Source organism: Thalassophryne amazonica, chromosome 6 (genome assembly GCF_902500255.1).
Source record: "Thalassophryne amazonica chromosome 6, fThaAma1.1, whole genome shotgun sequence".
NCBI lineage: Eukaryota > Metazoa > Chordata > Actinopteri > Batrachoidiformes > Batrachoididae > Thalassophryne > Thalassophryne amazonica.
In genome coordinates, this window is record NC_047108.1 from 76671793 (window position 1) to 76695709 (window position 23917).

Sequence of the window (23917 nt, forward strand, 5' to 3'; positions counted from 1 at the left end):
GCATTGTCCAATAGGAACGACGCATCGGGCCAAAACACAGAAGACTCGTGGCAGAAACCACTGATCTCTACAAAATGGATTGGACCAATCCGATTGGTGCAGAAACCACTTATCTGTACAAAACATTAACGTGTGACAGGACTGCTCATTTATAGAGCAGTTTCTGAAGAAAATCATTGGAAATGTTTTTTTGTTACCTCAAAATTTCTGATTACTGTTAAAAAAGTTCAGAACACTTGTAATTAAAATAGATAAATAAATCAATAAATGGTTCTTTAGAAACCTTTCATCTGTATTAAAAACCACCTGTTATTTCAGATTAGATCATGTCTTGTTTAACATAAGGAAACTCAGACATTTATTTTTAGACAAATAAAAAAGCATGGAAACGTGTATATTTTTTGAAGTCTGGTAGATTATTTATATCTTATTTCAACCAGAAAAACAAACACTAAATAAATACAAGTGTTTATTATAAATGCAAAAGGAAATAATTTAACAATGACTGCAGTGTGATTGTAAAGTAGGATTTCTGTGACATAAACCTCATGATGTTTTATATATATATATATATATATATATATATATATATGTATATATATATAGTCATTTAAACTTGTAATTTCGTCAAAATATGTAATTGCCTTTAATGTTATCAGGACGCCCCCTCGTGGCGCCGGGTCCGTGTTTTGTACTATGATCAAGGTGAAATGACAGTGAAAGTGTGTGTTTAGGTGTGTGTTCATGGTGTTTAGGTGTATAGTATTTGTTCATTGGGGGTTCGGTATGGACGGGTGGGTGTGCGTGTTTGGGGGTGGATTCGTCGTGCCAATAGTGGGCTGGTCCAGCGGAAAAATGCCAGGGCCGAAATTTGTTCCCAGTCCGACCCTGGTTGTAAAACAGCTAACTGATCATCTGCAGAAGAATGGTCTATTTGAAGAGTTTCAGTCAGGGTTTAGAATTCATCATAGTACAGAAACAGCATTAGTGAAGGTTACAAATGATCTTCTTATGGCCTCAGACAGTGGACTCATCTCTGTGCTTGTTCTGTTAGACCTCAGTGCTGCTTTTGATACTGTTGACCATAAAATTTTATTACAGAGATTAGAGCATGCCATAGGTATTAAAGGCACTGCGCTGCGGTGGTCTGAATCATATTTATCTAATAGATTACAATTTGTTCATGTAAATGGGGAATCTTCTTCACAGACTAAGGTTAATTATGGAGTTCCACAAGGTTCTGTGCTAGGACCAATTTTATTCACTTTATACATGTTTCCCTTAGGCAGTATTATTAGACAGCATTGCTTAAATTTTCATTGTTACACAGATGATACCCAGCTTTATCTATCCATGAAGCCAGAGGACACACACCAATTAGCTAAACTGCAGGATTGTCTTAGACATAAAGACATGGATGACCTCTAATTTCCTGCTTTTAAACTCAGATAAAACTGAAGTTATTGTACTTGGCCCCACAAATCTTAGAAACATGGTGTCTAACCAGATCCTTACTCTGGATGGCATTACCCTGACCTCTAGTAATACTGTGAGAAATCTTGGAGTCATTTTTGATCAGGATATGTCATTCAATGCGCATATTAAACAAATATGTAGGACTGCTTTTTTGCATTTGCGCAATATTTCTAAAATTAGAAAGGTCTTGTCTCAGAGTGATGCTGAAAAACTAATTCATGCATTTATTTCTTCTAGGCTGGACTATTGTAATTCATTATTATCAGGTTGTCCTAAAAGTTCCCTGAAAAGCCTTCAGTTAATTCAAAATGCTACAGCTATTCTATTGACAGAGACTAGAAGGAGAGAGCATATCTCACCCATATTGGCCTCTCTTCATTGGCTTCCTGTTAATTCTAGAATAGAATTTAAAATTCTTCTTCTTACTTATAAGGTTTTGAATAATCAGGTCCCATCTTATCTTAGGGACCTCTTAGTACAATATCACCCCAATAGAGCGCTTCGCTCTCAGACTGCAGGCTTACTTGTAGTTCCCAGGGTTTGTAAGAGTAGAATGGGAGGCAGAGCCTTCAGTTTTCAGGCTCCTCTCCTCTGGAACCAGCTCCCAATTCGGATCAGGGAGACAGACACCCTCTCTACTTTTAAGATTAGGCTTCAAACTTTTCTTTTTGCTAAAGCTTATAGTTAGGGCTGGATCAGGTGACCCTGAACCATCCCTTAGTTATGCTGCTATAGACTTAGACTGCTGGGGGGTTCCCATGATGCACTGAGTGTTTCTTTCTCTTTTTGCTCTGTATGCACCACTCTGCATTTAATCATTAGTGATTAAGCTCTGCTCCCCTCCACAGCATGTCTTTTTCCTGGTTCTATCCCTCAGCCCCACCCAGTCCCAGCAGAAGACTGCCCCTCCCTGAGCCTGGTTCTGCTGGATGTTTCTTCCTGTTAAAAGGGAGTTTTTCCTTCCCACTGTCGCCAAGTGCTTGTTCACAGGGGGTCATTTTGACCATTGGGGTTTTTCCGTAATTATTGTATGGCTTTGCAATACAATATAAAGTGCCTTGGGGCAACTGTTTGTTGTGATTTGGCGCTATATAAATAAATTTGATTTGATATACTTTTGGACTGCGTTCTTGGAGAATGTACTTCCTCTGCAACATCCACATATACCCAGCTGTAAGTGGGTACAGGTCTTGGTTAGTGATTAACCTGTGATGGACTGGCATCCCCTCTAAGGGCAGTTGTGGATGTTCATCCACTTTACGCTGTGGTCTCTTGCATGTGTTACATTTCATTGCCTTTCAGATCATGCGCATGGTGTGCTCAGGTTGCCCCGTCCACAGGTACTGGCTTCCTCTTGGAAAAGCCCAAGAGGAAGCCTATGTATCACCTGGCTGCAGCAGAGTGCTGGCTATACTTTTGGAAGGCGGGGATGGACCAGTTTTATGCCTGGAATGGTTTCCATCCAGAACTAAGGGTGGGTACATAGTATCTTGGATGTGGCAGCCAGCCCTGCACTGATTATTCATCCCCTTGTGTGTCACCCATGTACTATATGGACCTGTGACAAATAAAGGCTTGAATCATAAATCATTGACTTTCTTAGTGCAAACCATCTCTATAATGAAACAGAAGTGTGTAGCTTCAAATTGTACATTATTATGTTGCGTTTGGAGACAGTGACATCATGCTTTTTGGGTTTTGAAATAAAGATGTTTTGAAAAGAGTTCAGCCCCTATAAAAGAGATTGAGCAAATAATGGCAACCTAGACGCTCACAGATTCCTCCAACACCCTCAAGGCATACATGGCAGACGGGAGCAGCAAGAGAATGATAAGGGTGAGAGAATTTGAGCATCTGCAAGAGAGATGGAGAGAACATGATGAACTGGTGATACGGGTTACTGGCGTGGCATCCAAAGAACCTGAGGCAATCGTTACCTCTACTGCTCAACTATTTAGGAAATAGCTTCTTTTGAAAAGTCTCTTATCTCCTATATGTTGTTTCTGAGGGGGCTGTTTTGATGGTTGTAGAGTTGCTGTCGTGATAACGGTCCTGATGAATGCAGTTATGAAATTAGTTTCTGAGTAGAGGTTTCCTTGGTACTTATTTTTTGCTAACTGTTTTCCTCTCTCCTGCTGCTGTCTTTCTACAGAGGCTGGTGGTGGCGGCTGAGGAAGCCCACCTACAGCATGAGGAGGATCCAAACTTACAGGTGTGTGTTTGTGTCTTCTTGATCCATATTCTTCACAGTTAACCTATATGAATTGAAAATCAAATTTAAAGTAATGGATATGAATACATCCATACAAGAATTCCTCAGCTGATCTAAACATACTACAAACTGGTTGGTGGATTTACTTTTAACTTTATGAAAGGGATGAGTTAACATTGTTTTACTGCTATTTCCACATCTTCAAACTCTTGAAAGGCCGTGTGAAACTCTTGTGATAGTCACAAAAATGGCAACCCCATGACACTGTCACATCCATTACAGCTTTCAGTGGTCCTGCTGTGAGGTCACTATCCCAGAGAATTTTGGTTTGTCCAGTAATTCTTCATCCTTTTGAGAATAAAAAGTCTTTGGTATGGCGAGATCACAGCACCCCCCCACCCACACACACACACATGGAATTTGCCAAAGTGTGACAGTGGTAGGTGGCATAAACGATAAATGTACTATACCTGTTTGAACATTAAGTTTTGTTCATTTGTTCCTATTGTCATACAGATCAGAATGTCCAGACTGAAAAACAGCTTCTACCCGAATGCTGTCAGACTGTTGAACAGTTCAACATCCACCACCAAACTGTGAACATTGCACTAAACATTGTACATTGTCACCTTCTTAATGCTCTAACACTTGCTGCTGCCGACACTGTGCCTTGTATATATATTCTATGGCCACAGGGGTGCACATATTATATGTTGCAAAAGTTATATTGCAAAAGTTTATACAATAGGTTAGGTTAAAAAAAATGTCCCAGTTAACTACACCAAGACCTGGAGAAACTGCATTTTGTTCTGCCTGTAAGGGTCGAGTGACAATAAAAGTGAGTCTGAGTCTGAGAATGGGAAAGTTATGCTATGCTTACTTCTTCTTCTGGGCTTGTTCTATGCTGCATTTTCTGATACTATAAGTAGCGTTGCCCCGGTGGTAAACAAAAGGAGAGCACAGCTAGTGTCAGTGTGCTGTAGTACAGTAGCAAAAACCTGATGAATGTTGCTGGTTTTTCATGACATGTGCACTTGAAGGTAAGCAGTGCCACTTTTGGCTTATTCTAAATCAGTCTGTTGAATATTTGCTTCCTTGCTTGTGAATGTTCATCAATTTTGACAATGACATCTTTTATCTGGAAAATTCAGAAAGCTAAAGGGGGTGGGGGGTGTCTTTGGTGTTTGATGGTTTTAGAGCCCAAAATTGGAAACACAGCGTGTCTCACAGGTCAGGGATGGAATACCCTTCCCGGAAAGGAGAGGCCTGCAGTCCATCCACTTATGGTGGAGACAGCCTTGTTCTTCTTGATGTTGAGTGCAGTTGGCCTCAAAGGTCTGCACAGCCTTGTGGCATGGTGAGCTTCACTCGCCTGGTTAATGGTGAGTTGCTTCAGGTTAGAGGGAGACATACTTGAGATGATCTTTGAAGCACTTCTTCTGACCTCCAACACTGCAGCGACCGATGGTGAGTTCACCAAAGAGTAATTTTTGGGGCAGGTGATCCTGAGGCATTCGACAGACATGACCACCCAGCAAAACTGCTGTTAGATAATATGAGCCTCTATACTCATACAACACCAATTCCAATGAAGTTGGGATGTTGTGTAAAATGTGAATAAAAACAGAATACAATGATTTGCAAATCCTCTTCAACCTATATTCAATTGAATACACCACAAAGACAAGATATTTGACAAGATGAAAACTTCTTTCGAACGCTTCTTTCCGAGATGGCGGCGCGCGCAGACGCAGCGGCTTACAGCTCTCCCTATTTGTGCACCTTTTTGTGTCTTTTGTGTGTTGTTTTGGAATCTTGTACGTCGCTTACGGACTTTTACAAACAGTACGACCGGGTGGACTTAATAAACATCGGTTTTCAACAGAAAACTACCATCCGCAGCGACTTTCAGCGAACTCACAACATCCCAGACGAGATAGCGAGACCAGCGGGATCTCCGTGGATTGTTATCGGGGCCGACAAGCGACGCAGGCGGCGTCGCGAGAGAAAGCAAAAATGGGGCTGCAGGGCTGGACTGCTGCATAAACTAAGGAAACAGCCACTCAAACCACCGCTGCCAAGCCTTTATCTCTCAAATGCCAGATCCTTGGTACACAAAATGGACGATTTGGAACTACAGCTAGCTGGGAATCGCTACATTCAGGAGTGCTGCGCACTTATAATCACAGAGACATGGCTACATGCACAAATCCCCGATGCTTCGGCGCAGCTAGCAGGCCGCACGCTACACAGATGGGACAGGAACAGCGACTCAGGGAAAAACAGAGGTGGGGGCCTCTGCATCTACATACATGAAGGTTGGTGCAATAATAGTACTGTTCTGGTCAGACACTGTTCTCCTGACTTAGAGTTTATGTCAGTAAGATGCAGACCATTCTACCTGCCTAGAGAGCTAGCTGCTGTGCTCATTACGGCAGTCTACATACCACCGGATGCTAATGTAAACATAGCTCTCTCCCTGCTGCTAAACGCCATAAACAAACAACAGAATGCCTATCCAAACGGCGTTCACATCATTGCGGGTGACTTTAATAAGGCAAATCTTAAAACTGTTTTACCAAAATTTCACCAACACGTGAAATGCCCTACAAGAGGGGAAAACACTCTGGACCATGTTATACCAACATCAAGAGAGCATACAGAGCCATACCCCTCCCCCACCTGGGCCAGTCAGATCACCTCTCCCTGTTTCTCACCCCCGCTTACACCCCCCTCAACCGACAAACAAAGCCTAAACGGCTGACCATTAACACCTGGCCTGATGCTGCCCTCACCCATCTGCAGGACTGCTTTGACCAGGCACAGTGGGAAGCCTTTTACCATGAAGACTTGGCTACATTCACAGACACAGTACTGTCCTACATCAAGTACTGCATTGAAATGGTTACTGTGGAAAAGAACATTCTGGTGTTTCCAAACCAAAAACCATGGATGACTAGCCAGGTCCGCATGCTCCTCCAGGACCGGGACACAGCCTTCAGATCGGGAGACAGAGCACTATACAACACCACCCATGCTGACCTGAGGAGAGGCATCAAGACCGCCAAAGCGGAGCATAAGAGCAGGATAGAGGACCAGCTTAACAACCCCCAACAGGTGTGGCAGGGCATGCAGTCGATCACCTATTACAGAGGCTGTGCTGCAACACCAGGGAACTCAGATCTGGCACTAGCAGAGGAACTGAACAGCTTCTATGCCCACTTTGAGTCTCAGGCACGGCACTCAACCACAACACGCCAACCCCCACTACAACCCATTCCAGCCTCCAGTTCCCCCCCCACTTACTCTAGCGGCTGAGGACGTGAGACGAGTGCTCCGGGCTGTGAACCCCAGGAAGGCTTCAGGCCCGGATGGAGTACCAGGGAAGGTGCTCAAGGCATGTGCTGACCAGCTAGCACAGGTCTTCACTGTCATTTTCAACCTGTCACGAGAACATGCCCTCATCCCAGCCTGCTTAAAATCCGCTACTATCATCCCAGTTCCCAAAAAATCACCCACAACCAGCCTCAATGACTTCCGCCCGGTAGCACTCACCCCAGTCATCACCAAGTGCTTTGAGAAACTGGTTCTAAGACACATCAAAGCTTGTCTCCCCCCCTACCCTGGACCAGCATCAGTTCTCTACTCGCTCTACACATCTGACTGCACCCCCACCCACTCGGAGAACATCATCATTAAATTTGCTGATGATACAACAGTGGTGGGGCTGATAACAGGGGGAAACGAAGCGGCCTACAGAGATGAGGTCCAAAAACTGGTCGAGTGGAGTGCAGCCAACAACTTGGCACTAAACATCACAAAGACTAAGGAACTCATCCTGGACTTCCGTCGAAAGAAAACTGCCCCTGCCCCACTGTACATCAATGGTGAATGCGTGGAGCGAGTGGAGTCCTTCAAGTTCCTAGGGGTTCACATCTCTGCTGACCTCTCCTGGTCAATCAACACCGCAGCACTGGTCAAGAAGGCCCAGCAGCGACTACACTTCTTGAGGGTGCTTAGGAAAGAGCAATTAAGCACTTTTTAAGGAGCAGCCCCCCTAATCTTGTTGTACTATGCAGACTGTGTTTGCTGTGTATAATGACAATAAAGCCTTTCTATTCTATTCTATTCTATTCTATTCTATTCTATTCTATTCTATTCTATTTAATGTTCAAACCGATAAACTTCATTGTTTTTGTGCAAATATTTGCTCATTTTGAAATGGATGCCTGCAACACATTTCAAAAAAGCTGGGACAGTGGTATGTTTACCACTGTGTTACATCACCTTTCCTTCTAATAACACTCAATAAGCATTTGGGAACTGAGGACACTAATTGTTGAAGCTTTGTAGGTGGAATTCTTTCCCATTCTTGCTTGATGTACGATTTCAGTTGTTCACAGTCCAGGGTCTCCGTTGTCGTATTTTGCGCTTCATAATGCGCCACATTTTCAATGGGCAACAGGTCTGGACTGCAGGCAGGCCGGTTGGGTACCCGCATTCTTTTACTACGAAGCCACACTGTTGTAACACATGCAGAATGTGGCTTGGCATTGTCTTACTGAAATAATCAGCGGCGTCCCTGAAAAAGACATTGCTTGGATGGCAGCATGTGTTGCTCCAAAATCCTGGATGTACCTTTCAGCATTGATGGTGCCATCACAGATGTGTAAGTTGCCCATGCCATGCGCACTAACACACCCCCATACCATCACAGATGCTGGCTTTTGAACTTTGCGCTGGTAAAAATCTGGATGGTCTTTTTCCTTTTTTGTCCGGAGGAAACGACGCTCATGATTTCCAAAAACAATTTGAAATGTGGACTTATCAGACCACAGCACACTTTTCCACTTTGCGTCTGTCCATTTCAAATGAACTCAGGCCCAGAGTAGGCGGCAGTGTTTCTGGATGTTGTTGATGGCTTTCGCGTTGCGTGGTAGAGTTTTAACTTGCACTTCTAGTGATGAACTGTGTTAACTGACAGTGGTTTTCTGAAGTGTTCCTGAGCCCACATGGTAAGATCTTTTACACAATGATGTCGGTTTTTGATGCAGTGCTGCGTGAAGGATCGAAGGTCATGGACATTCAGTGTTGGTTTTCGGCCTTGCCGCTTACATAGATAGAAAGTTCTCCAGATTCTCAGAATTTTCTGATAATTTTATGGACTTTAGATGATGGAATCCCTAAATTCCTTGCAATTGAATGTTAAGAAACATTGCTGTTCAACTGTTGTACTATTTTTTTTCATGCAGTTGTTCACAAAGTGATGATCCTCACCCCATCTTTGCTTGTGAATGGCTGAGACTTTTTGGGATGCTCCTTTTATACCCAATTATGAGTGTTCTCAGTTCCAAAACAGTGTTGTTAGAAGGAAAGGTTTTTATTCTGTTTTTATTTACATTTTACACAACATCCCAACTTCATTGGAATTGGGGTTGTACAATCTGCAGACTAGAGGTCAAAGTCACGTGAGGAACCAGATCGGCCCTAGTTTCCATTGCAAGCAGTAGATATGAAAGGTCTCAAGACTCAAATGGTCCCTGTAGATGGTCCAGGCCTCACAGCCATAGAGCAGCCTGGAGATGCAGATGGCTTTGTAGAGTGAGACCTTGGTGGACATACTGAGGCCACGATTGAGAAATACATGGTGTGAAAGGTGGCTAAAGGCACTCGATGCTTGCCGCATCCAGTGCTGTACCTCATTGTTGATGCTACAGGACTGGGTCAGGACACTGCCAAGGTTGTCAAACGTGCTGACAATGTCTGTGTCTTCAGCCCTAATCTCTTTAAGGACCAGTTAGGGGCGTCATCAACATCTTAACTGTATCAGATTGTATGATATTACACCAAATCAAACTGAATCATTCCATAATAAAAAAAATATATCAGTCCTGAAACGTGTCATAACCCATCTATCTACTGCATACATATCGTATAATTTTGTACTCATCACAAAGGCTTTAAATCAGGTCTGCTCCCTGTTTCTTGAATCTTGTAAATTAACAGAATATACCCTGGACAGGTATAGAGGCCCTGCTAAATCATGAGAACCTTTGTAAGCACACCAGTGTAAGAGCTGGAGAGAAAAAGGCATTAGGAAACATGCTCTGTTGTCTGCTTCGCTTGACTAGTCTAACAGTCTTTTTGCCTCTGAAAATGTGTTATTCCACAGCTCCTCATAATCTTTTGTCAGCACACATCTCGCTCTGCTGCCATCTCACTGTTAGGTGCTCGCACTCCCAGCAATGAATGCAAACCCCTGTGTGCATCACCCATATACAAGTGTTTTCCTATCCTGATAAGTGTTGGAAATATTTGAAACTGAGTCTAAAGATAAATGCATGCTACCACTCCATGATAACTGGTCCGAAACATGGTCCAGTATTGGAGATGGCTGTCAGAGAAGAAATAACTATTTCCCATTTGAATGCACTTTCATAATTTCACCACAGATAGATGTTAGACCAAGGAAGACTCCATTAAATTTTGAAGGTGATCCGGATCCGGATTCTGGATCAAGTTTCACTTTATATAGGCTTTGAAGTATTACGTCAGAAATACTTCACGGCTTCTCACCAAATTTTATTTTGGATGTGATCTGGATCAGGATTCTGGATCAAGATTTCACTTTATATATGGTTTGAAGGATTGCGTCAAAACTACTTAATGGATTTTCACCAGATTTGCATAACAGATAGATATTAGGGTATGGAAGACTCCATTAAATTTTGGAGGTGATCTGGATCCAGATTCTAGATCAAGATTTCCTTTTATACAGTGAGGAAATAAGTATTTGAACACCCTGTGATTTTGCAAGTTCTCCCACTTAGAAATCATGGAGGGGTCTGAAATTTTCATCTTAGGTGCACATCCACTGTGAGAGACATAATCTAAAAAAAAAAAAGTCCAGAAATCACAATGTATGATTTTTAATAATTTATTTGTATGTTACTGCTGCAAATACGTATTTGAACACCTGTGAAGATCAATGATAATATTTGGTACAGTAGCCTCTGTTTGCAATTACAGAGGTCAGATATTTCCTGTAGTTTTTCATCAGGTTTGCACACACTGCAGCAGGAATTTTGGTCCACTCCTCCATACAGATCTTCTCTAGATCTTTCAGGTTTGGAGTTTCAGCTCCCTCCAAAGATTTTCTATTGAGTTCAGGTCTGGAGACTGGCTAGGCTACTCCAGGACCTTGAAATGCTTCTTACGGAGCCCCTCCTTTGTTGCCCTGGCTGCATGTTTGGGGTCATTGTCATGCTGGAAGACCCAGCCATGACCCATCTTCAATGCTCTTACTGAGGGAAGGAGGTTGTTTGCCAAAATCTCGCAATACATGACCCCAGCCATCCTCCCTTCAATACGGTGCAGTCATCCTGTCCCCTTTGCAGAAGAGCACCCCCAGAATAAAGGTTTCCACCCCCATGCTTCACAGTTGGGAAGGTTTTCTTGAAGTTGTACTCATCCTCTAAACATGGTAAGTGGAGTTGATTAGAAAAAGCTCTTTTGTAGTCTCATCTGTCCACATGACCTTCTCCCATGCCTCCTCTGGATCACCCAGATGGTCAATGGTGAACTTCAAACAGACCTGGACATGTGCTGGCTTGAGCAGGGGGAACCTTGCTGCCATGCAGGATTTTAAACCATGACAGCATCATGTGTTACTAATGTAATCTTTGTGACTGTGGTCCCAGCTCTCTTCAGGTCATTGACCAGGTCCTCCTGTGTAGTTCTGAGCTTTCTCAGAATCATCCTTACCCCACAAAGTGAGATTTTGCATGGAATCCTAGACTCAAATCAAATAAATCAAATCAATTTTATTTATATAGCGCCAAATCACAACAAACAGTTGCCCCAAGGCGCCTTATATTGTAAGGCAAGGCCATACAATAATTACGGAAAAACCCCAACGGTCAAAACGACCCCCTGTGAGCAAGGACTTGGCAACAGTGGGAAGGAAAAACTCCCTTTTAACAGGAAGAAACCTCCAGCAGAACCAGGCTCAGGGAGGGGCAGTCTTCTGCTGGGACTGGTTGGGGCTGAGGGAGAGAACCAGGAAAAAGACATGCTGTGGAGGGGAGCAGAGATCAATCACTAATGATTAAATGCAGAGTGGTGCATACAGAGCAAAAAGAGAAAGAAACACTCAGTGCATCATGGGAACCCCCCAGCAGTCTAAGTCTATAGCAGCATAACTAAGGGATGGTTCAGGGTCACCTGTCAGTGGATAAGCAACAAATGTTTTCAACTTACTGAGAGAGAAGATTTTGAGTCTGAACCATTAATCATTAGTTATTTACAGTGTCATAAAACTGTCAAATTCCTATAGAAAATTCACTCGACTTTAAAATCTTCCTTGGGAATTCCACCCACAGTTTTAAGGACTCTGGCAAAAGCACTGAGCTAATCGCATCTGAATACACCCCCCAAAACCAGCCTCTGCCCTCATGGTTTTGCTTCAAATCCATTTGAGCAGATTTAGATTTTTGGAGCGAGGCTTTATGTTGTGTTTGTGTGTCTGTGTGTGCGTGCGAGAGAGAGCATTTATTTCTCTTAAATTTGCACACATGATGCACATCTGTGATTAAAGTTTGTTAAAGTTAGTGCAGTGACTTCACAACAGTGAATTTTTAAAAAGAAAACATGATTCCAAGTTTGCTTTTGTGTATTTCCTGCTAAACATCTGATAAAACGTGTAGGTGTGAGAGATTACTTTGTCGGCTCCTTAAGGCATTGTTGAATGTCCTGTGGTTTATTTGCTGCCACACACCATTAAGGTCCAATTCCAAAATTTAACTGCTAATACTTCTGTTTCATAATACCCTGCTCTTTTATTTCTATTTGTGCATTTCTCTCTCAGCAATTTGTCACCTGCAACATAAAGTGATGAAAATGGCACCATTAAACAAGAGTACATTGTGACGCTGTAACTTATTAAAACAGTCATGCACAAATTTGATATGCAACATATGTGTGATTTTATACGGTTTATTGTTTTAAAAAACGTTATATTAAAATTTACAATGATTAAAGATGACAAATTAACAGAAGATTCTGATTTTGGTTTGTTGTACAATATAAACTGTTCACATGTATCTAGATTTAGACGCTAATATCGTTTCCAGACTTTTTAGTTATGAAAAGCCCATCTGAAAACTGTGTGGGCTTAGCTCCTGCACAATAATCCAGTTTACACTGGGGTCAAACACTATTCGGATAATATATGACAATAATTAGTGACAAAACTAACATCAACAGATATGATCAAAATACATTTCTTTTCATTTGGTTGAGGGAGGAATTACAATGCGCAAAAATACAAATAACCACACTTCCCCTGTCTTTATCAGTCAATCAGAAAATAAAGATAATACACGTGGAGAGTTCATTTATGATTTATGGATGTACATGGATTGTTCATCTATTGCCAATGAGATATATTCGTGGGGTATATACTGGACACTGTTCCCTGTACATTGAAGGACAGTTATTTAGACAAATTTACAGCATGCTTAAATGTACTGTATCTGTAGTTAAGGTTGGTGGTGGTGGTGGTAGTGTTGATGGGGGTGAGGGGGACGTTATGCAAATTAAATTGTTTCAACAGCCCTGTAAGCTTTTGGCATAATTACAGTATTATTGCTTATTGCTAACATAAAGATAATCAAAAGTGGAAATTCAGCAAAATTGCATCATTGTTAAACATTTAAGAATACATTTCTGGCAAGCATCTGACTTTACTTGCCTTGGAGTGTGTGTGTGTGTCTATCTATCTATCGATCGATCGATAGATCGATCGATCGATCTAATAAAGGCCTCCCTCTCAGAGACCGAGACTACAAACACAATAGTCAACTGATGTTTGAGTCCGTGCCTCATAATATGATCACTGACAGAGGTAAGGGCCCCTTCATACATTGTACGAATAAGTACAAATCAGGGTGACTCAGGGCGGAACAGCTTGTATGAGAGAACCACGAAAACATCGAGCCGATGGGCAGGCGTGCGTGATCCCGTTGGGTCTCCAGATGTTTCCTGAGTACAGCCTTCTACCCAAAGTGGAGGCTGATGGGTATATTCATTTGGTGTTTGCATTTTACAGCCATATCTTGGATTGTCCTGGGACTAGGATACATTGTTACAGATAATACTGTCCAGCATTGTTTCAAAGAAAGAAAGCACTGTTATTTCAAACCATAAAGATCAGAAGCCTGATTCCAGCTGGGACATTTGCATGTGTGTATGTATTCCTTCTGGTGTCCTCCAACAGTCCAAATGTATTCACATGAGGTTACTGTTGGGAAAGTGTAGTGACACGGACCCACAACAGGGGGCGTAAATGAACGGACAATGGAAGAAGTCAAATTATAACACTTTACTGGTGTGAATGTCACAACCAAACACAGCAGAATCAGAATGTGCAACAGTCAATTAATAAAGGTGTCGTGTGGGCAGGCTCGACGATAGGAGACGCCCGTCAGGAAACGAACTGGAACCACACGATTTCCACCACCACCTGAACCCGAGGAATACTGGAGCCGCCAAGTCCCGGAGTCCCCAGGTGGCCACCTCTCCGGCGTGTCGGATCTGGTACTGCTGGCAGAAAGCAAAAGACAGTCAAAGGGTGGGTGTGTGAACACCCAGTAACAATGGTGGGAATGCCACCTCCACCTCTCACTCAACACGTTGCAGTGGTCTCAGAGGAAAAGGAGCGCCGTCATGCACAGCCTCCACCAAAACGACCAGTTCTCCTGCAAACACTCACAATCACAGATTTATAAATCTCAAAAAAAAGGCTGAGAGTAGTACCTCCAAATGAAGATGATATCTCAGCAGTTTGGATGAGATGATGAGTGACAGCTGTCACCACGGCTTGTTCCTGAGGCGGCAGCGCCCTCTCGTGCCTGAAGCCCGCACTTCAGGCAGGGCGCCTTCTGGTGGTGGGCCAGCAGTACCTCCTCTTCTGGCGGCCCACACAACAGTTACTTGATGATACTAATTTGACCTTACATTAGTTGCGTGGATCTCATTTCTCCTAATTGCATCATGCAGCTGATCTATTTTAACATGTGACGATCTACCTGACAGTAAGAAGTGTGCAAAATGAACACAGCACTGCTGTTATCATCACAATCTCTTCTCACGTTACTAAAATAGATCTCACTCTACAGGGGTGTCTCCATGAAATTATCTGTTCAATCAAATCACGCCAGGGAGCTCATTTTTGCATATCACTGACCAGCTATTAGATTAACAATGAGGACGGTGATGTATTTGTCACATAACTGTCTGAATTTGATTGAGTTTAACTCCCATAGTGAGACAAATGGGCAGTCATAGATCAATTTGAAATGACTGTGTCCACTTGAAAAAATATATAAATACATACATATATACAATCAAAAAAAAAAAAAATTCTGTCTTGGGGCAGCATGGTGGTTTAGTGGTTAGTACTGTTGCCTCACAGCAAGGTTACTCAACTTCAACATTTTGGGAGCATGATACATTTCTATGTCCATGACCCAGCACATATCATTGTGGTCAAAAGTGTACATGCACTCAGTACATAAAGTACTGAGTGCATGTACACTAAATAATGTTTGAGGTTCGATCAACAGATAAATTCTGTTGTCAAAGCTAGTTTTTTCCAACTTCGCCTTTTGGCTAAAATAAAGCACTTTCTCAGTAGACGTGCTCTTGAGACGGACATTCATGCTTTCATCAGCTCCAGACTTGATTATTGTAATTCACTTTATTCTGGCATTAAGCAGTCGTCTCTTGCACGTCTCCAGTTGGTGCAAAATGCTGCTGCTTGTCTTTTGACAAACACTTTTAGACGTGAGCATATTACGCCCATCCTGTACTCACTCCACTGGCTTCCAGTTCGTTTTAGAATTGATTTTAAAATTTTAATGTTTGTTTTTAAAGCTATTTATGGCCTTGCACCTCCCTACTTGTCTGAAATTTTAACTTTGCGCACCTACAGTAGGACATTAAGGGCGTCTGGCCAGCTTTACTTAGATGTTCCAAGGTCAAGATATAAACGCTGGGGTGATCATGCTTTCGCGGTAGCTGGCCCGAGACTGTGGAATGAGTTACGTACTATTCCTGACCTAGCACTTTTAAATCTAAGTTAAAGACTTAGATTATGCCATAGGTATTAAAGGCACTGCGCTGCAGTGGTTTGAATCATATTTGTCTAATAGATTACAATTTGTTCATGTACATGGGGAATCTTCTTCACAGACTAGGGTTAATTATGGAGTTCCACAAGGTTCTGTGCTAGGACCAATTTTATTCACTTTATACATGCTTCCCTTAGGTAGTATTATTAGACGGTATTGCTTAAATTTTCATTGTTACGCATATTGTACTTGGCCCCACAAATCTTAGAAACATGGTGTCTAACCAGATCCTTACTCTGGATGGCATTGCCCTGGCCTCTAGTAATACTGTGAGAAATCTTGGAGTCATTTTTGATCAGGATATGTCATTCAAAGCGCATATTAAACAAATATGTAGGACTGCTTTTTTGCATTTACGCAATATCTCTAAAATCAGAAAGGTCTTGTCTCAGAGTGATGCTGAAAAACTAATTCATGCATTTATTTCCTCTAGGCTGGACTATTGTAATTCATTATTATCAGGTTGTCCAAAAAGTTCCCTAAAAAGCCTTCAGTTAATTCAAAATGCTGCAGCTAGAGTACTGACGGGGACTAGAAGGAGAGAGCATATCTCACCCATATTGGCCTCTCTTCATTGGCTTCCTGTTAATTCTAGAATAGAATTTAAAATTCTTCTTCTTACTTATAAGGTTTTGAATAATCAGGTCCCATCTTATCTTAGGGACCTCGTAGTACCATATCACCCCAATAGAGCGCTTCGCTCTCAGACTGCAGGCTTACTTGTAGTTCCTAGGGTTTGTAAGAGTAGAATGGGAGGCAGAGCCTTCAGCTTTCAGGCTCCTCTCCTGTGGAACCAGCTCCCAATTCAGATCAGGGAGACAGACACCCTCTCTACTTTTAAGATTAGGCTTAAAACTTTCCTTTTTGCTAAAGCTTATAGTTAGGGCTGGATCGGGTGACCCTGAACCATCCCTTAGTTATGCTGCTATAGACGTAGACTGCTGGGGGGTTCCCATGATGCACTGTTTCTTTCTCTTTTTGCTCTGTATGCACCACTCTGCATTTAATCATTAGTGATCGATCTCTGCTCCCCTCCACAGCATGTCTTTTTCCTGGTTCTCTCCCTCAGCCCCAACCAGTCCCAGCAGAAGACTGCCTCTCCCTGAGCCTGGTTCTGCTGGAGGTTTCTTCCTGTTAAAAGGGAGTTTTTCCTTCCCACTGTAGCCAAGTGCTTGCTCACAGGGGGTCGTTTTGACCGTTGGGGTTTTACATAATTATTGTATGGCCTTGCCTTACAATATAAAGCGCCTTGGGGCAACTGTTGTTGTGATTTGGTGCTATATAAAAAAAAAAAATTGATTGATTGAAATTGACTTATTTAAACTGGCTTTTAACACTTAGTGGGGAGGTGACATGTTCTGTTATTTTTATGTTCTTTTTTATGTGTTGTTTTAAAATTTTATTTTATGTGTTTTATTTTTGTAAGTTTGTGTTTTTAATGTTAAGCACTTTGGACACCAGTCGGTGCTGTAAAGCGCTTTATAAATAAATGTTGATTGATTGATTGATTGATTAAAAACTAAAATGTTTCAGCCATTTTGAATTTTAATTTTGATAATTACAGCTTCTTGCTCCAAAATAATAGAAAACGCAGATCTCAAAATATTACAATATTTTATTTCAAGTCACTATTTATGCAGTATGAATACAACAAATCTCTCAAATCCAGTTCAGTACACACAACTACAATCATGGTTAAGAATGCTGACTTGTCAGTTGACCAGAAGACACTTATGGACACTGTCCATGGGGACGTTAAGCCACAGAAGGTTGCTGCTAAAAGCTCTGGCTGTTCAGAGTTGTGGATCAAAGAATATTCATAGAAAGTTGACTGGAGGGGGAAATGTGGTTCAAAAAGATGCACAAGCAACAGGGATGGCCACAGCCTTGAGACAATTATAAGGCAAAACTGATTCCAGAATTTGGGGGTGCTTCAGAAGAAGTCGACTGAAGCTGGAGTGGGTGCATTAAGAACCACCACGCACAGATGTGTCCAGGAAATAGGCTACATGTGTTGTATTCCTCGTGCCAAGCCACTCCTAAACCAGAGTCAATATCAGAAACGTCTTACCTAGGCCAAGGAGAAAAAAAATAGGCCTAACCCTAATCCAAAGTCCTCTATTCAGATGAAAGTAAATTTAGCATTTCATTTGGAAATCAAGGTCCCAGAGTCTCAAGAAGGAGTGGAGATGCACAGAATTCAAGCTGCTTGAAGTTCAGTGTGAAATTTCCCCAGTCATTGATGAATGATGCCATGTCATCTGCTGGTGTTGGTCCCCTGTGCTTTATCACATCCAAAGTAAACTCAGCCATCTACCAGGAGCTTTTAGAGCACTTTGTACTACCATCTGCTATAACAAGTCTTAAGATGCTGATTTCATTTTCCAGCAGGACTTGACACCTATCCACAGTGCCAAAACTACACATTACTGCTTTGATTACCATAGTGTTACTGTACTGTACTGTCCTCATAGACAGTCTCTCATAGATGTTCTACGGGGTATTGTCAAGAGGAAGATTGGAGACACCAGATCAAACAAACCAGATGACCTGAAGGGTGCTACATTTCAGTTCATGTGCAATCTGGACTTCCAGAACATCTCAGCAGTGCCACAGGCTGATCACCTCCATGCCAGACCACACTGATGCAGGAATTCATTCAAGAGGAGCCACAGTACTCAGTGCATACATTAACATACTTTTCAGAAGTTAGACATTTCTATATTATAATTCCTTAAGAATATTTAAAAAAATACAAAAAATAAAAAAAAAATTAAAAAATGAAGTACGCTAATAAATGAAGTACATATCACAACAATTCATGACTGACACTGATTTGGTTAACCCTCTGTAGTTGATGGACTCACTGGTGCATCCAGGTCATCTTACTGTATCTTCGGTAATTCCCCCTTTAAGGTACATGCATATAGTATAATGCCCATGTGCTACACATCAATATGTTCAGACCAACCTCAGCTTTCTGAATGTAAGGGATATATCTGTCTAGAATACTTTCTCAAGATGATTTGTCTCTAAAGCTGAAAATTTGAATTGTGTTTTATGACAGTTTTCAAACCTTGAGTGAAAATACACATATATTCATGTGGAAGAACATATTTGGTGTTAGAAATTAATTAACCAAAATCTTTGGGTCAGAAAAGTTTTGTAAAATATGAAAAATATTTTAGATTAATGAATCACAAATGTCTAAAATGAACATTTTTGTCACACAGTGCGGCAATGCCACCCACTGGGAGCTGGTACATTGCAAAAGAACATACAGTTGTATGCAAAAGTTTGGGCACCCCTCATAATAATAAAAACCCCTAATAATTTTCATGATTTTCCTTTATAAATCATTGGTTGTCTGGATCAGAAATTTCAGTTAATCATCATATAGCAGATGAACACACTGATATTTGAGAAGTGAAATGAAGTTTCTAGTATTTACAGAAAGTGTGCAATAATTATTTAAACAAAATTGAGCAGGTGCATAAATTTGGGCACCCTTGTCATTTTATTGATTTGAATAGATTTTGCACATTATTGGAACAGAAATTTGGTTTGGTAAGCTCATTGACCCTTGATCTCCTTACACAGGTGATTCTATTCATGAGAAAGTGTATTTAATGTTGTCATTTGCAAATGTTTCCCCCCTTTACATCTCTTCTAATGAGTGGCAACATGGGAGTCTCTAAACTCTAAACTCTCAAATGACCTGAAAACAAAGATTGTTGAACATCTTGGTTTAGGGGAAGGATACAAAAAGCTATCTGAGATTTCAGCTGTCAGTTTCCACTGTGAGGAACATAGTGAGGAAATGGAAGACCACAGGCACAGTACTAGTTAAGGCCTGAAGTGGCAGGCCAAGAAAAATCTCAGATAAGCTAAAAGCAAAAGATGGTGAGAACAGTCATAGTCAACCCACAGACCTGCTCTAAAGACCTACAACATGATCTTGCTCCAGATAGTGTCTCTGTGCATCGTTCAACAGTGCACTTTGCACAAAGAGATGGTGTAATGCAGAGGAAGCCTTTTCTGCGTGCCCGCCACAAACAGTTGTTGAGCTATGCTAAAGGACATTTGGACAAGCCAGCTTCATTTTGGGCTGTCCATACTCAGAAACCAACAAACCTGACTGAACTGGAGATGTTTTGTAAAGAAGAATGGTCCAAAATACCTTCAACCAGAATCCAGACACTCATTGGAAGCTATAGGAAGCATTTAGAGGCTATTATTTCTGCAAAAGGAGGATCTACTAAATATTGTTTTTTTTTTCTGTTGGGATGCCCAAATTTATGCACATGCCTAATTTTGTTTGAAGAATTATTGCACACTTTCTGTAAATCCTATAAACTTCATTTCACTTCTCAAATATTACTGTGTTTGTCTGCTATATCATATATTTAAATGAAATTGCTGATCCAAACAACCAGTAATTTATATAGGAAAATCATGGAAATCATCAGGGGTGCCCATACTTTTACATACAACTGTATAAAATGAAAAAAAAAAAGTTTTCCGGCATCAGCTGGATGTCTTCTTTTGTCAAATAAATCCTTCCTGTGTGAACAAAATCCCTTTCAGTCATTGCAATGTCAGTCAGTGTCCCCTTTGCTAAAATCTATAATTGCTATATATATTGCACATATATAATATAATTAGGGAATAAACCTTGTTGTGTCTGATTTGTGGATGTTCATGCTGGTTATACGGTTGCAAATTACAACAGGCATTCTAATCCAATTCCATCGTTTGCATGGTTTATTTTTCTGTAGGTAATTCAGTTGGCAAGTTTACCGACGAGGCACTATCGCTCCAACAGCGGTCAGGGCGCGGAGTAATCCATCAAATGTGAAAATCCATCAAATGTGAAACAGTAATTCTGTATCAGAATCCACATCAATACTTTCGTATGGCAGCTTAAATTCTCCCATTTCGCATCGTCGTCGGTACACGACTTTCTCTCGCTCTCAGCTAACAGCGCCATTATGACATCTGCATAGCAGCGCGTGTGGCCGATTAAGGCATGGAGTAATACATTAAATGTGAAATGGTCAAATATTTTGCAACCTTACTCCCAATATTGTACGGTCTGAAATCTCACACGATTAACCAATCAGATTTGTGGAAAAAATGTAATTGGATTAGAATTACACATATATAATTGCTGCGCACTGGTCCAGATGAAAAACTAGTCTTTCCACACACGCCAGCTCTCCATCGTAAGCCAAGGCCCAGAACACTCACACTAATAAAAGAAACTGAACTTTAGGAGCAGAATTTACACCCTATGTGCCACTGACATCTGTCACTTTATATATCCGATAAATAGAAGTTAAAGTGAGTTTAAATGCACTGTTACATTTTCAGCTGCACTTGTAACATTTTTTTTAAAGGGTGTTTTTGACCAAACCAATTTTAAAACATTTTGTTATTGCCAAGTTACTACTAACATGCTTTTGGAGGGCTGTATGCATTTTCAGAGGCCCGACTGGGCATGGACGGAGGGACTCTGAAAATGCATACAGCCCTCCAAAAGCATGTTATTTGCATTATTATCACTTACTGAGATACACAGCGCGTTGAATCACATTAACAATATGTAATGTCATTTCAAAACACACAACACCCAGCAAACGCATACATAAAAAGTTGGCTCATTTTAACTTTTGTCGTGTTGGCTGGTACCGCACTGCTCTCCAAATTCAGCAGGGCGTCCTCATCAAGCTGGCTGCTTTGGCTGCTGTTCATTGTCGGACTATCCATGATAAAATCATCCAGAATATCCATATTGGGACCAACACACACTTCTCGCCTTTTCATGTTATCGTCTGCAGACAGTTCTTGGGTTGCACATGCTATGACGTCATCACTTTATGCACAGCGGGCGGGTATTGGGATACCCGCCCATTACTGCGGGCAGGTATGGACAGGTAGTGTAAATGTAAATCTATGCTACCAGCCCAGCAACGCCTCAGTCATTGATAATAATGGCAATTATTACATTGTTGGCTGCTGCAAATGTCTATCACTGATTTATCTTGATTAATCTTATTCAAACAGAAATACTGTTTCTGTGGTCAGCCTTAGCTGAGCAGGTTTTGGTACATAACGTCTTGGTACATAATGTTGCAGCCATGATGTTTTTCATTGCCAATTGTGATTTGAATTGCCTGAGTATAAAAATAAATTGCTGAATATTCTCAACTGTGATTACAAATTGCTGTAACCACTTTTGTTCCTCTTGTTTACACTTGAGTAGTTAGGTTAGGTATGTGCACATCTGTGTGCATTTGCATTTTGTGAAGTGGTTCTGACTACACAACTCTGATGGTGGTATTCCTAATAGTGCTTTTAATGCAGAACATGGTGATTATCACAAGCTGTGCTAAAAATACCACATCCACACTGTAGGGTGAAACCTCCTCTATCACTATTTGGGGTTTATTACGATTTTTTTCTCTTTTGCTATTGGATACATATTTGGTTGGCAGTGGCTTGATAGGAATTTCTCTTATCTGTCCTTTCCAGAGCTCTTCTGCTTCCATGTGAAATTGGCACGGTAATCTATTGCGATTTTACTCCCTCGCTCTTTTACCCGCAGTGCTCATGTACTGTAAATAGGAAAGCAGAGAGCAGTCTCCTGTGCACTCTACAGCCAATGAAATCCTTCCTTGGAGGATGGAAACAACATCTAATTGCCAAGCCGGATGTTGAGTGAAAATGTATTCCTGTTCTGGAGGGAGCAGTGGGAGACAAATGCTTAATCTTTTCCCTCTTTTGTTCTCATTGTCTCCTGTCAAGGGTGTTAATACAGAGCATAGAGAGGTAGTCACATGATGGATCAGCTCCACTTATTACTGGTAAACATTATGTGGCCTGAGTGCACCTGTTTAGACAGAATATCTTCTGCTTTATATCTTGTGCAGTGCTTGACTAGTGATTTTAAAAATGGAACCTTCTAAAGAGTGAGACAACTGACCTTACCTGTCCAGTCTTTATGTATACATACAAACTTGCAACCTTAAATGGACTGTATTTATATTGCGCTTTTCCATCTGCAACAGACACTCAAAGCACTTTACAATTATGCCTCACATTTGCCCAGACACTGACCTCAGGGTGCTGCTATACAAGGCGCTGACTACACACCGGGAGCAACTGGGGATTAAGGACCTTGCCCAAGGACCCTTAGTGATTTTCTGGTCAGCCTGGTTTTTGAACCAAGGATCACCTCCCCAAGCTAACTTTGAAAAGCATCAGCGGACCAATTAGCTTCCACTAAATTTAGTTCCGCTACCTTTTTGTTTGTTTTTTACAAACCTTCCACATTGCTTTTCTTCATGTACAATATCTCGCATGCTTGACACTGCACTTCAAAGTATGACCATCTGCACTCAGAAGAGCTTAAAAATGCAGCTCCACAGATAGTTAGCACTGCAGACACCCCTTTACTGCTGTGAAGCGTCCAGGATATTCTTTCAGTGGAAATGATTCTTTCATCATATTCTTTGAGGAGCATCCTCAGGTACTGCCATGACTTCCTTACAGCTCTGTTACTGATGTGTTCACGTCATCAGATTTTCTCCAGGTAAGAATCAGAGCACCATAAAATCAAGTCTTTCCAGCGTATTTACTTCAAACAGACTCTGAGTTGGCTGTCTCTGTGACAGACCTTTCCTGTGCCTGGGATTCTGTAGTTCACATGATCTTTCGTAGTGACTCATGCATAAAGACGGCACTGATGCCACAACTATCAGTGGGGCAACATAGGCTCTGAAACTACTCTTAGTCTTGTGCCAATCAATTGTGACAATTTCATAAAAGTACAATCATGAGACACACTGTGAAAACATTATGCATTTGGTTCAATTTAGTTGACTTTTTTTTTTACTCAATGCATACTACTGTACCAATCCTAATTGAAATGCATTCTTGCACTTTTGAGATATCCTGCCAACAGCTAAACAGATAAATGGAGTCATTGTACTACAACTATGTACTGTAATTGTACAAAAAGTCTTCTGAAAGGATC

The 23917-nt window shown here is 41.4% G+C and overlaps 1 protein-coding gene across 1 annotated transcript in view; it reads left to right on the forward strand.

Moving 5' to 3' along the window:
* The window catches only part of cacna2d3a (calcium channel, voltage-dependent, alpha 2/delta subunit 3a), a 629699-nt gene that overhangs the window by 235740 nt on the left and 370042 nt on the right, over nt 1-23917 (forward strand). Inside the window, exon 4 of the mRNA XM_034172543.1 lies at nt 3629-3688. Coding sequence (XP_034028434.1) covers nt 3629-3688 — 60 coding nt within the window. The remainder of the gene's footprint in view (nt 1-3628; nt 3689-23917) is intronic.